This window comes from Styela clava, chromosome 14 (assembly GCF_964204865.1).
Source record: "Styela clava chromosome 14, kaStyClav1.hap1.2, whole genome shotgun sequence".
In the NCBI taxonomy this organism is placed as follows: domain Eukaryota; kingdom Metazoa; phylum Chordata; class Ascidiacea; order Stolidobranchia; family Styelidae; genus Styela; species Styela clava.
The window spans coordinates 12,677,274-12,689,746 of NC_135263.1; the positions used below are offsets into that span (position 1 = coordinate 12,677,274).

At 34.5% G+C, this 12,473-nt stretch overlaps 1 protein-coding gene across 1 annotated transcript; it reads right to left on the minus strand.

Annotated features, from left to right (window-relative positions):
• Positions 1-170: 170 nt before the first annotated feature.
• Positions 171-4,370, minus strand: LOC120340869 (LRP chaperone MESD-like). The gene is made up of 5 exons (XM_039409254.2): positions 4,130-4,370; positions 3,557-3,628; positions 3,089-3,249; positions 2,469-2,603; positions 171-1,597 (listed from the first exon to the last, which is right to left on the minus strand). The coding sequence occupies exons 1-5, from the start codon at positions 4,283-4,285 to the stop codon at positions 1,450-1,452; spliced, it is 672 nt and encodes a 223-aa protein (XP_039265188.2). The 5' UTR covers positions 4,286-4,370; the 3' UTR covers positions 171-1,449.
• Positions 4,371-12,473: the final 8,103 nt, after the last annotated feature.

Here is a 12,473-nt window from a genome sequence, read left to right on the forward strand (position 1 = left end):
TTATATGTTTCTCAAGGGAAAGGAAAGCTTATAACATAACCTAATATGGCATAGCCTTATCATCGTTCAATTTTGGGGTAGGAAGAAATAAATTACTGTATCATCTTTACACATGTAATAATATGAATCCAACATCTTATTCTATCCGGAGCATTAAGCACAAACATATCTATTATAAATCACATGAATTTATTTTGTATCGATCATTGTCATGAAAAATGAAATATATTTACTAGCGGTTTGACGCCAATGTATTGCACAAACTATTAGACCAGGCAATATAAATTTTTATTTCTGCAATGCACATTGCTTCAACTCGGGATATAACATGTGGATATTTTCCCTGTATCCTGGTAAATCATGCCAAACTCTAAAACCCAGATTAACATTATTTGACATGAAAAATTCACATCAATGTATTCTGTCAATAGCAATGACACATGTTAGACTTGAATTCAGTAAACACTGATTCAAATGCATGCGATTATAAACGAAAAAAAAACAGTATGTCCACAAATAATAAAAATAAGTCAACATGATTCTTATGTAAAAAGTGATATTATCGATCAATTGCCAGAATGAGAATGCAAGGAAATTGGAGCTTTCTGTCTAATGCTGTTTGACATGTACAATATCATTTAGTAGATGAATTATTATGCTTCTAGAAAATTGTAATTGCTTCATCATTATTATGCTCCGCTTTAATTAGGTTAAGGTTCACAAATACCATGTGTTCTTCTTGGGTATAACATAAGGTCAAATGTTATAATTAATCAAGGCCGTTTTGCTTCAAGTCAATGAAAGATTCTGATTGCCCTAGCACAAATATTCCCATCTGGGGATAAATCTGTCTCTCGGGGTAACCTCCATTATGAGCCTACAAGTTTACAAGCGAGTATGAATAAATTTGGGTAAATTTATTAAATATATATTAGTATGATATCGCTATGGAGAGACAGTCCAGTGTAGACATGATCAAAGTACGGCCCGCGGGCCAGATCAGGCACGTTGGGTGATTCAATCTGGCCTGCCTGATGCTGCCACAACCAAACTGAAACCAAATTTTGATGTTTTAGCTAAAAATAGCTCAGAGAATTACGTTGAGATTGCGGTTAAATTTAGTTTCGACACAAAGCCCATTGTTTTCCACTGTTGCTTTTGTAACAATGTAACTTTTACGTCAAACTTACATGGCCTGCCAGTCCAGGTGGGCAAATTTTTGGCCCCTGGTCTAGTGCCATTTTTTGCATGTTTTACATACAGCACTGTCGGCTTATTATAAATCTTAATCTTTCTTTTGTTCAAGTTTGTTGATGGTTACAAGTACAGGAATGTCTTGTGTGGTGGAACAATATTTCATTGACTAATAGACACTATTGGCAAATATAAAAATTTCAAAGAAAATAGTACAAAAACACCATAATGTATCGTTATATGGAATGGACAATATCACAATTCTTCCTTGTTCATTTTCTTACTTTCCTTTTTGCTCTTTTCTCCTTTCTTTTTCTTTTGTTTCTTTTCATCTTTGGATTTTTCTTTCTTTTTTCCACTCTTCTTATCTTTTTTTGGCTTTTCTTGCTTGTAATCAGGAGATCTATTGTGTAATATTCACAAGATGAATTTACTTAGGCACGCACAATATGATTTAACAATGTGGTAGTAAAATTCGCCTTCGGCTAAAACTGTTCATTCAAACTATAGGGAAAGTACTACGCCAACTGGTCTGGCCTTAATAAAATTTTATAAAGTTTTGCCTTTTCAAATTTCTGTATGTTGAGCATTGAATAATGATCATATCTCAAATAACTTTGATGAAGCTATTAGATTTATTTATTTATTAATGGGTTCTCATTTTGAGTTTTATATTGTTACATCTTGACAGTGGAATACATGAAAAAATTCACTGAGGCACTGGGCACTGATTCCTTCTTATATTATGGACACGTCATTCGTCACCCAATGCATTGTAATATTAACAAAACCATGGTACCAACAGATATGGGAGTGACAGTAACAAGGTTCCACTGTAAACGGTGCCAGGAACTATAAACTTTACTGTCTTTGTGTCGTAGCAATAAAAAGACTATGAAATGCGAAGAACGAAAATATGATGAAATTCTTGTTATGCAAGTAAAATAGGATTTCATATCTATCAAAATGGAGGGGAATGCTTACAAACTGACTTAATTATAATTCATAACTAGTTAACACTACCTTTTTGAGTGGGACACTTCACTTACGATATACACTTCAATATATTTTAAATGACGATATAATATTTTTAAGAGAGGGTTGCAGATAAGGCTTTTTTAGTAGTTGGTTATGGTTCAACAACCATGATTTAGGATATTCAGTTTGTCGCTTGATAAAATAGAACCTATTCGGATTACTCACAATAGAAATATACTAAGTTATTAACCACATTAAGTTAAAATTACCTAACACAAATGGAATGTCAATCTTACCCTTTTCCTGGATAAGTCTTCCCCTCAATAGTAACCGATTCACAGCGTTCTTGTTGAACTAAAAAATCTTTAATCTCATAAGCATATGATCCATCAACCAGCTTGATTAAAATACGATTTGGACTGATGACAAATCTGAGAAAATTGAATCGATAGTAATTTATTGCTCACATATAACTATCTGTGCTGCCACAAGCTGCATCAGCAGTACTTGTATTAGATTATACAAACCCATTCAGCTACAGTATATAAACGACAAAAAACTGAAATTTAAATGGCAGTACATACTTCACATTTTACAGAATGTATTATGAATGAGGATCCATGCGATCAGTCACATTGTTTTATTTGTGGTTGAATATGTTCAAATGCAAAATATGATAGCTATGCTAAATTTGTAAGAAGGCTATCCTTCCGATTTCCATAATATCATAATTAGAAATTCAGCTTGCGTAAAGGTTGTGCGCAATAAGGTGCGAGGTACCACATAGAAATATAAAATATTGATTACTGTACGAGATGATCTTATTTTTTCACTGACTCCACAGCAACTCTATACCTCTTGATAAAGCCATAAAAAATGGGCACATAAACAAAAATGAAACTCAGCCATATCCCACCTTGTAATTTCAATATTTGCGTTATACAGTGAGTTTTGCCACAAAGTGGTAATATCTTCTGTTTCATCTTGCGATGGATCACCAGATACTGTTGCAAACATCATTAAAGTTTTGTGTCGTTTTGTCATCTTGATTACACTTTCTGGGTCTTCTGTGTTTAGCTGAATTCAATGGTGAAAGACTTTTAAACACTTTTTTATAATCTGCTAAAGAATCATTCGAGTGCGATTGAAGAGGAATACAAATAAACGTACCAGCATAAAACCATAAACCTACAAAATTAGTATGCATATGGTACAGGGTAAAGCAAAAGACTATCACACCAGTATCACATATTAGTACCACTCATCAAAAACAAATTTCATGCAGGTAAAACTTATTATATTAGGTAAGTAAGATTACCCAAGTATATAAAGCAGATTTTCCATACATTTATAAAAAATAATAGTTCCGGAAGATCCAAAATACCTTGCTAAAATCCACAGGTTCCGCTTTTCTCAAATGTTCTGGAAGATCTCCTTCGTCAATGTCTCCATCTTCCTGTGAATATAAGTTAAATTGATATGACGTTCATGTGTTCACTATCAAAGTAATGCAAAGATAGTTTCTATATTTAGTAGAGAAAGTCAAGTTCTGGTGAAGGCTAAAATGCTGCACAATATTTGTCATGAGTCCTGGCTATAGCCTATTTCGAGTGGGGGCCAAAAACATGGATTTTAATAATCAACCAACTTTTCAGTTTCAGGCAAATCAGTCAATGCAATGCAAATTATAAAATAATTTCAAGGGACACCCCTACTTTTTTAAAACAGGAGATGGCCTAGAATTTACGTAATCACACAAAAAGGTTTTGGCATTACCGGTTTCTAAAATGGGTGTACATTGTATCTCCACATACAAAGCATTACAAAATAAATATACAGAAAGAAAGATTGGAGCAGAACCAAATTTTGATAATTAAAATATCCTATATCTTATTAGACTTATATATTTTAATTACCGGTACCGGTATCTATTATTAAATATTTTATAGTTTAGTACCGTCCACTCCTCCTCAAGTTTATATATGTCTGCGTCAGTGTAATCTCTTGGATCTTTCTTTTTAGCTTCCTTCTTTGCTTCTTTTGCCGATGTTGTGCACAATATGCAATGAAGCAATAATGAACAAACAAACAAAAAGTCAACACTCATACGCATTTTAACAAGTACAGAAGTACGGTGTCGATACCTAACACAGTAATCTACAGATCTAAGAGGAATCTGTTGAAATTCAATGCATTTTGTCTTATATTTGTTTTCACTATAAACCCTCCATATATGGCAATACCGGTATTTAACTTATGGAAAAAATTATGGGAAGAGAACTAGATCCATAATAATAATATAATCTCTAATACACTAATATATCCATGCACTGATGCATGGCAGCATGGACCAAAATCTTACAAAAAGATAATAGAATAAATTACAATACCCAATGCCAAGACAATCACATAGGACGGAAATTCAAAAACATCAAAATCAAATGATGTTTAAAACATGCGACTGTCTGTAACTTATGAGAACACTACGGTACATTTTCAATCTTACGGTACCGGTACCGTTTCAGCCTTTCTGATAAAAAGTCAATTTCAATAAATTTCTCACTTTGGGATTTGTACATAAACTAACTCAGAAGTTTCAAACATATCCTATGCATGCTGTCCGCGGGTTGGACAGCCCTGTCCTAAGCCTAAATCGCTCTACCTGTCTACGGAAAAGGACACGTTGATCAACAACTAATACAGACAGATCGCCAACCGGGAATTACGTGGGATTTTCCCCGCCAAAAGCCGATAATTTTTATCGTGTGACATAAGTATAAGTATAAGTTTATTTCGACTCCATAATCAGCACAATGACATTTGACAGATAAAAACAACTAAATAAAAACTGATTATGAAATCAGGGGAGCAAACAAAACCTTAGATAAGGTTTATAACGTACAAAATATAAGATGGAAGGTTTTGCCAAGAGGAAGTGGTACGTGTTTACTCACCTAAAATTATTAAGTTATTTCACACACGCTCACATGCACCCACCAGCCACACACACACACAACCACTGAAAAGTTATTTAAGTAAGAATAAAACGCGATAAATTTAGGGTATACTATACAGTAAACAAAAATAAATAAATACTGGAAAAGAAAAAAAAAATTATCTGCCACACCATATTGATATTTTTGTAATGGTTGCCATTGCCAAATTGATCGATCTTCTAATAGTTAATTAAGATATAAAAGGAAGATTCTATTGAAAACATATTGCCAATCTGATTATAGTTGGAGTCAAATGCCAAGTTGCCCAACCAAAGTTGCCAGAATTGGGTGCATGAAGAGGTGGGCGAGACCATTTCATTCCCCAAATTAGAGCCTATTATTGCCAAATTATAGTCCAGATTGTAATAAGTAATTAAAGTTACCGGTAATAGTAAAATTACTATAATTAAGTAAAGTAGGATGTGGAAATAATTGGTTACAAAGGGTGTAAGTGAGGTTTTTCATTCTTGGGTATTGATTTCAGACAAGGATATAGGAATAAGGTTGTTATTTCACAGGATATCGGAGTCTTTTTTGGATTTTTTCCTTATGTGTTTTACTTCATTTAAACACTTTGAAGTAACCTGAAAAACAAAAAATAAAACCGCGAGTAGATGTTTCAATGATTGGGTGAAGGGGAACGCTCTGAACTATTTATTACAGACAAAAAATAATTGTTTAATTAAATGGGATGTATTGTCATTATATAGCGATGGATAGATGATCTATGATGACATTCTGCTTGGGACAGAGAAAAATTTATCACACCATGCAAAAAACACACACAATTTTACTATCTATACCTTGGCCAACAAGTCAACTCAAACACCAATACCATGCCTCAACATAAAATGCATGCATACATAAATGATACAAAAACCACATCCAATTACAATGACCCACAGCAAATTAAAATCTGAAGGGGTGAATCCAACATAGCTCTCCTACTCGCCTAGTTGCAATAATTAGTAACCTTGCAGGAACTATATTATACTATCTACAACCCTTATATCACCACTCAAACATAAGACCATGCGTGTGTGCTAAGGACATCACAGCTAGAAAAAGGTAAAAACACGAGCGTGAAGTATTAGAATGTGTGCAGTTATTTAAAGAAAATATCATCCGGATATTTCAGCTACATATATATAAAAAAAAATATATACTCATGCATGTCACAATACCACTTCTTTGGTGCTGGACTAGGTCTGGCCAAGTCATATCAAGACAAGCCGGTAGCAGCCCAGTTGGATCTCCGCCATTGCTTGAGACCGCATCATTTCAGTTTACTAACGGATAATAGGAGACACTACTAAAAACGCCAGTTCATGTTTAACGCTGCGAGTTCCGCTGAGTTCATTTTGAACGCTGCGCGTTTCGTAGTCTTACTCTCGTGACTGGTATAATGTGGTTGAAAATTAAAAAAATAATCTTCACTAAAATCCCTAAGGCTCCTCCAGTTTATGGAGTATCAAGACCAAAAATAACTTATTTGAAAGAGTATATTGCTATACGGAAGGAAGCATTCTTGGATTTTTAATTTTCGACTTGGTTGGCGAGAAAACAGCGATATATTGTGAAAAAAATTGAAATTTCATAACGATGGGCGCGTTTTTCGTTGTTACCATGGAGACGAAACCCATATCCGGACTTTCTACGAACCGCATAATACTAGGGTGACAGGATAACCCACATGGAAAATTTCATCCAGATTGGTCCAGCCGTTAAGACGCTACATCCAAACAGACAGACAGAACGACTGATAATAAGGGTCTCCTAGAAGCAGAGATCCAATATAACAATATTATTATAGCTGTCCAACATTTTCATTAAGACAATAATGTGCAAGTGTGGAGTGTCCCAAGTTTTTGTCATCGAATACCACCAGTGGTTATTTTTAATATTTGGAAACTAAATGAGACTTGACTTGTTTTTGAAAAGATTTTTTGGACTTTAACGTCTTCATATTTAAGGAAAGAGAATTCCAAAGTTTGGGTCCAGTAAAAGACAAGCAATGCTGACTCACAAATTTACTCATGAAAGGTACGAATAAATCAGAACTACTTCTTCGGTTGGAGGTATTTTTGACAGATATGTCATTGGGCAGCGCATTATTATGGAAGTCGTAAGCTAGGGATATTATTTCAAATTTCATCATATCTTCAACCTTAATGCTATGTATTTGAAAACAAATATTTTGATAGAAAATTTTTATACTCGTTTATTTATAGATATTCCGATACGCGAATAATTGAAGAAATATACAAACGCTTTGAGTGGTGTCGGTTACAACATACGCGACGCGGAGACATTTTGGATTCGCCATTTTCTGACGCAATATTTACCAGTTTAGCAGCGAAAGTCCACATCCCCTCTGAGGTAACCTAGCTAAAATCAAAGTTCGAACGATTGTTTGCGTCTCTATCAAACGATTTCTTTGACAGATATTTTTAATTACGAGTTAACGAAGTTGTTTTCCAATTTGCAAGTCAATATTAGACGGAAACAGTGCGACAGGTTCAAGATAGGGCAAGATTTAATTTGGACCGACAGGACAGAAAATCTATACTTTCTGATTAACGAATGATTTAGGGCTACGGACTCGCCTTTGCGACCAATTAACATTGCAAAGAATACTAATGAGATCAATAAAGTGTTTGAAAAAGACACAAAGTTGGAAAAAAATGAAACATTTCATGCGCTCCACATAGAAGAGTTCTCATGGTAAGACTAATAATCATACATGGAATACGTATATTTTGATTATTTAAACGTGGGCCATTTGTGGCTTATGAGTTGTATCCCGAGTAGTAGTGTAATTTCTACCGAATGGTGTTTGCGCTTTCACGGAATGATCAGTATACCTGCTGATCATTTATTATAGTACCTACAAGACGGGAAAATAAGGAGAGAAAATGGGATAAAGAAGATCCCCAAGGTATCGTTATTTCGACTAGAATTATATATGCTCGAGTCAATAAAGGGATAAAACTGGATGGCGACGAAGCAAGTTGAGCGTTTCAAATTTGATTGAATCTGAAGTTGAAGCGGATAAAAATTATTTATTTAAATTGAAGTGCTAGTTGCATAGTTTAGAAGAAAATTCGAAATAGATGACTTATGTAAAAAAAGATCTGGGAAAGTATCAGACGTTCACAAATGACAGTGACCGTTCTTGCCTATAGTTGCCGACTTTCAATCGAGCTAGAAGAAATTTGTAATATCTTTGAATAAAACTGATAGTTTTACATAGATAACAAAATTAATTGATAGATACAGCACTAATAAAAATGAAATAACATAGATATAGGTAATAGGAGTGAGATTTCCTGTTGAACAAGATTTAGCATTGTAAATGGAACTGCATACTGATTAGTTGATTAGCATTTGAAGCATATAATGAAGCAGACGATGGGTACACAACGTTTTTGACCTTGTTCGAATATTACTATACAAAAATTTAAACATATCTTTCATATATTCTTTTACCAATTTTAGTATAGAAGTGTATAGTATTTTAGTGTATAGTATAAAATTATGAATTACGATACGATTTCAGTTTAATAATATAATAATTAACCATGTAACAAGGGGACAATTACAGTAAATGGGCATTGATGTACATACATAATATGATCGATGAAATCTGTATCTATCCATCACTAACATCTACTAAACCTATTAGATCAGCGTTTCTCAACCTTTTTTGGTCGCGGACTATTTTCTCACCAGCGAAAACCTTTGCGGACTCAACATGCGTTTATTGCAACGGTACTCTGTGCGAAGAAGCAATAAAACTAAACACAATAGAATTTTAACGAATTTTAAAATCGGACATTCGCTGCAATTACGCGTTCGTTAACTAAAACTTTCCTGTCGCACAATATTCAATCCATGACAACGACGAAAATTTAAAATGTCTTTTTATTTTAATTTAATTGTGTTTATGGTAACTCGCGGTTGCGTCGACTTACGACTAGATGAAAGCATTACTTCTTTAAAATGCCACAGCAAACATACTAATATTAGAATATATTGCGCGATTATATTTAGTTTTAATACATATTTTTTTGCGATCTCGCGAATTTGTTATCGCCGTTAGAAAAATCCTATTATCTGGTATAAATTTTCACAAAGTACAAGTTGATTTAGTACTTATCTAAAATATAATTGAAGGTCATTAGTAAATCAAAATACATATTCACCGTCTTGGTTTATTATGGATTTTATCGTGATCATTATATCTGCGGTTGTGTTGACGAAGTAAAAGCAATACTACTCGGAAAATATCATGACAATCCGTGAACACAAAAATGCGTGGTAAAGTGTCCGATTATATTTTGTTTTGATTCGTATTTTCGCGAATTCGACAAATCTGAGCTGTTCGTACAACACTTACGGTACTCGAGTACTGTACGTACCAAAGTGGAGGCAGTGAGACAAATTATCATAGGGGAAAATGCATTGACACATATATACTACTGTAGCATTTGAAATTTTGCAATTTGTAATGTCTAAAAAAGCGTTTTAATCGGTCGCGGACCATCACAAAAATAAAACTTATGGTGTTCTCCTTTATATTTTTAGCATTTTTCGTTACCGCTTTCCAACTTAGAAAATTTGGGTTTGCCCCCATTGACACCTAACAGAAGAAAAAAAAATTATTCTTCGTTGTTCGGACTCGCGAGAAACACCACTCGGGTGTATCTATCGACGCGACTCGTGTTTGCGTCGGAAACCCGCGAGTGAGTTGTGAAACCAATCGTTTGATTAAGTATATAGTTACCCCACGCTCTTCAAGTCTTTGTTTATTTATGTTCAATTGTTCTCTTCGTATCACTTGCTACTAAAATCTCTCTCTCTTGCGTGCGAATGTACTCCTACCCACCGCGATTTGTGTAGGTCAGGTTCCCAACTTTTTTTTTCATATCGGCGCACTATTGAGCACCTTAAATATTCGCGGCACACCTATCCCAATACATGAACATTTTCTGCTCATAAAGCCATTTTGCTATAAAATAATAATAAACAAAAAAGATAAGATAATGGGAATTTTATTCATGTAAATACAACATAGAACATACCCTGTTTTGAGTAACAGGTATAGGGATATTCTTGGTATAGAATATTAATGATGAATGTCAGTAGCACTGTTATGCATGGTGCTTCTTTACTACTGCTGCAATTTGTGGACGAATGTGAGGAAGATATACTAGGTAACTAAGGCTACCAACCGTCCCGGAATGACCGGGACAGTCCGGGAATTGACGTCTGTCGTCCCGTGTCTCGGGCTGGGCTGCATTTCCCCCGGAATTTATTGACAACCAAGGCGTTCTGAAATAGAAGGCCATGTAAAAGTGTAGCCTTCCTTCAAATCTGGAAACGGATGTAATTCACAGGAATACTTTTTTAAAATAAAAGCGATTACATAGTAGTATATATTTACGATATGGGTCATTCAAATAGAAGTGAGCCAAAATTTGTGGATAAGACATGTTTCGTCTATCGTTGCTTCCTGATGACATAACAATCAAATAGGCTAAACAATTGCAAAATCGATGCTAACATTATATACACCAGTCACCTTAATTTGAAAAGATCATTCAACTTGGTATATCACTTGAAAAAACGCAGGTAGTTTTAAAACGGTTCTGTAGCTGTATGTCGGTAAAATGTAAATGAAGGAAGAAGGTTAAAAGAAAAGGTGAAAAGTCAAATTAATATTTAGCCTATTTTCACATGAAAAAAATGTTAAAGTGAAAATATTTAGGTTTCCCTGAGAACCACAAAGAGAAATGGCTTTGGAGAAAAAGCTATACATTGGTAATAGCACTAGTGGACCTTTTTTTTACCTTATATATATATATATTATATATGAAGCAACCTATATTTTACTGTGAAGAATGTATTTAATTTTAAAATAAAACAATGAAACCAAAAATGGTTTAAATGTTCATTTTTTAATTTAGTACAAAAGTTAGACAAAGCTTTAAAAAACTTAATCCAGTGAAACCTGTTGAGTAATTTAGTCATTAAAGTTGCGGTGTGTAGTATTTCTATATAGAACAATATAGCCTCACTTGCTCATGGAAATGACATTGAATAGTCAGGCTTGTTGTCACTTGTTGAACGCTTGGGCATAAGTCTCGACTGCGATACATTGTATGAAGAACTGTGTGCGCTGAGAAAGGTTCGCAGTGGCATTTTACGCTTAATAACTGGTGACGTTTCAAACATGGGTGAAGTTCTTTGCCACTCAGCAGCCAGACGATACACAATGCTACGTCTTGCGACATTTGTCCTGTCAATACCTGTGTCAAATGCGAATTGTGAATAAGTGTGCAGTAATATGAAAGCGCTTTGGACCAACAGTAGAAACAAACTAAACTTTATTCTCGTCAAGACTGAACTGATGATAAAATTGAACTTCCTTAAATAAAGGGCATGTTATTAAAGTTTCACAGCGCTGGCCGCTGTGGGTACAGAAATTCGGCATTACCACAGTACTAAAGACTTGCATCTACTAGTAACAATCGGTACTGCTCGCTTCCGAAATTGTGGTGTAGAGTTTTCTGCAATAAATTATTAGCTTATATTACTCATCTCTTTTATATTAAGTACTTTGATTAGAACGATGAAATAATTTTATATTTGAAGCTCCATTATTTGATTTAATGTTTATGGCATCTTGATTCAAGTAATAGATCCAGTTTGAAACTACAAATTAGTTGTTGCGCAGACATCTAACATATGCCACGCCTGGCCCATGTTAAACGTTGTCACGTGCAAAAAAGCGTATGCAAATACAATTGAATCACGCAGAAGTGTGGTCACCGGGGAGGCGGGGTAACTTCAACCAATCAGAATTTGGGAATCAGTTTATCAGGATGAAGAGGCCATTTGGTGTCAATAGGGAACAGTGCATTGAGTTCACAAATCGTTGGTATTGTGATAGTCAAACGTTATAAACTCATATTATTTTCTATCCTTGTATGCGTGATTACAAAAATTTTGGATAGTCATGGCGCATACAAAAATTAATTTATTATATAATATATAATTATATAATTATTAGAAATATAGCTTGCGCTAGTTGAAGCAAACATTCGCATATGCGTCACAACAAATACGTCCACGTGACACTCAGTAATCGCGTTCAGTGAGTAATAAATACCATGTTGAGGTAAACTTCAAACAATCTCGGACTGTCTTATAAAACTCCTCATATGTTTCAGCGTGTGTACGACATACATATCACGGCAGTCGAAGTCAATGTCACTTGTTCTGAATATCCAGTACCGCTTC

What these genes read in the sequence shown, in the direction of transcription:
- LOC120340869 (XM_039409254.2), bottom strand. Translation starts at nt 4,285, where the DNA reads ATGCGTATGAGTGTTGACTTTTTGTTTGTTTGTTCATTATTGCTTCAT. An exon ending in AACTTGAGGAGGAGTGGACG is followed by an intron (nt 3,629 to 4,129) that starts GTACTAAACTAT and finishes TTATATTCACAG; the next exon opens with GAAGATGGAGACATTGACGA. An exon ending in AAGACTTATCCAGGAAAAGG is followed by an intron (nt 1,598 to 2,468) that starts GTAAGATTGACA and finishes ATTACACAATAG; the next exon opens with ATCTCCTGATTACAAGCAAG.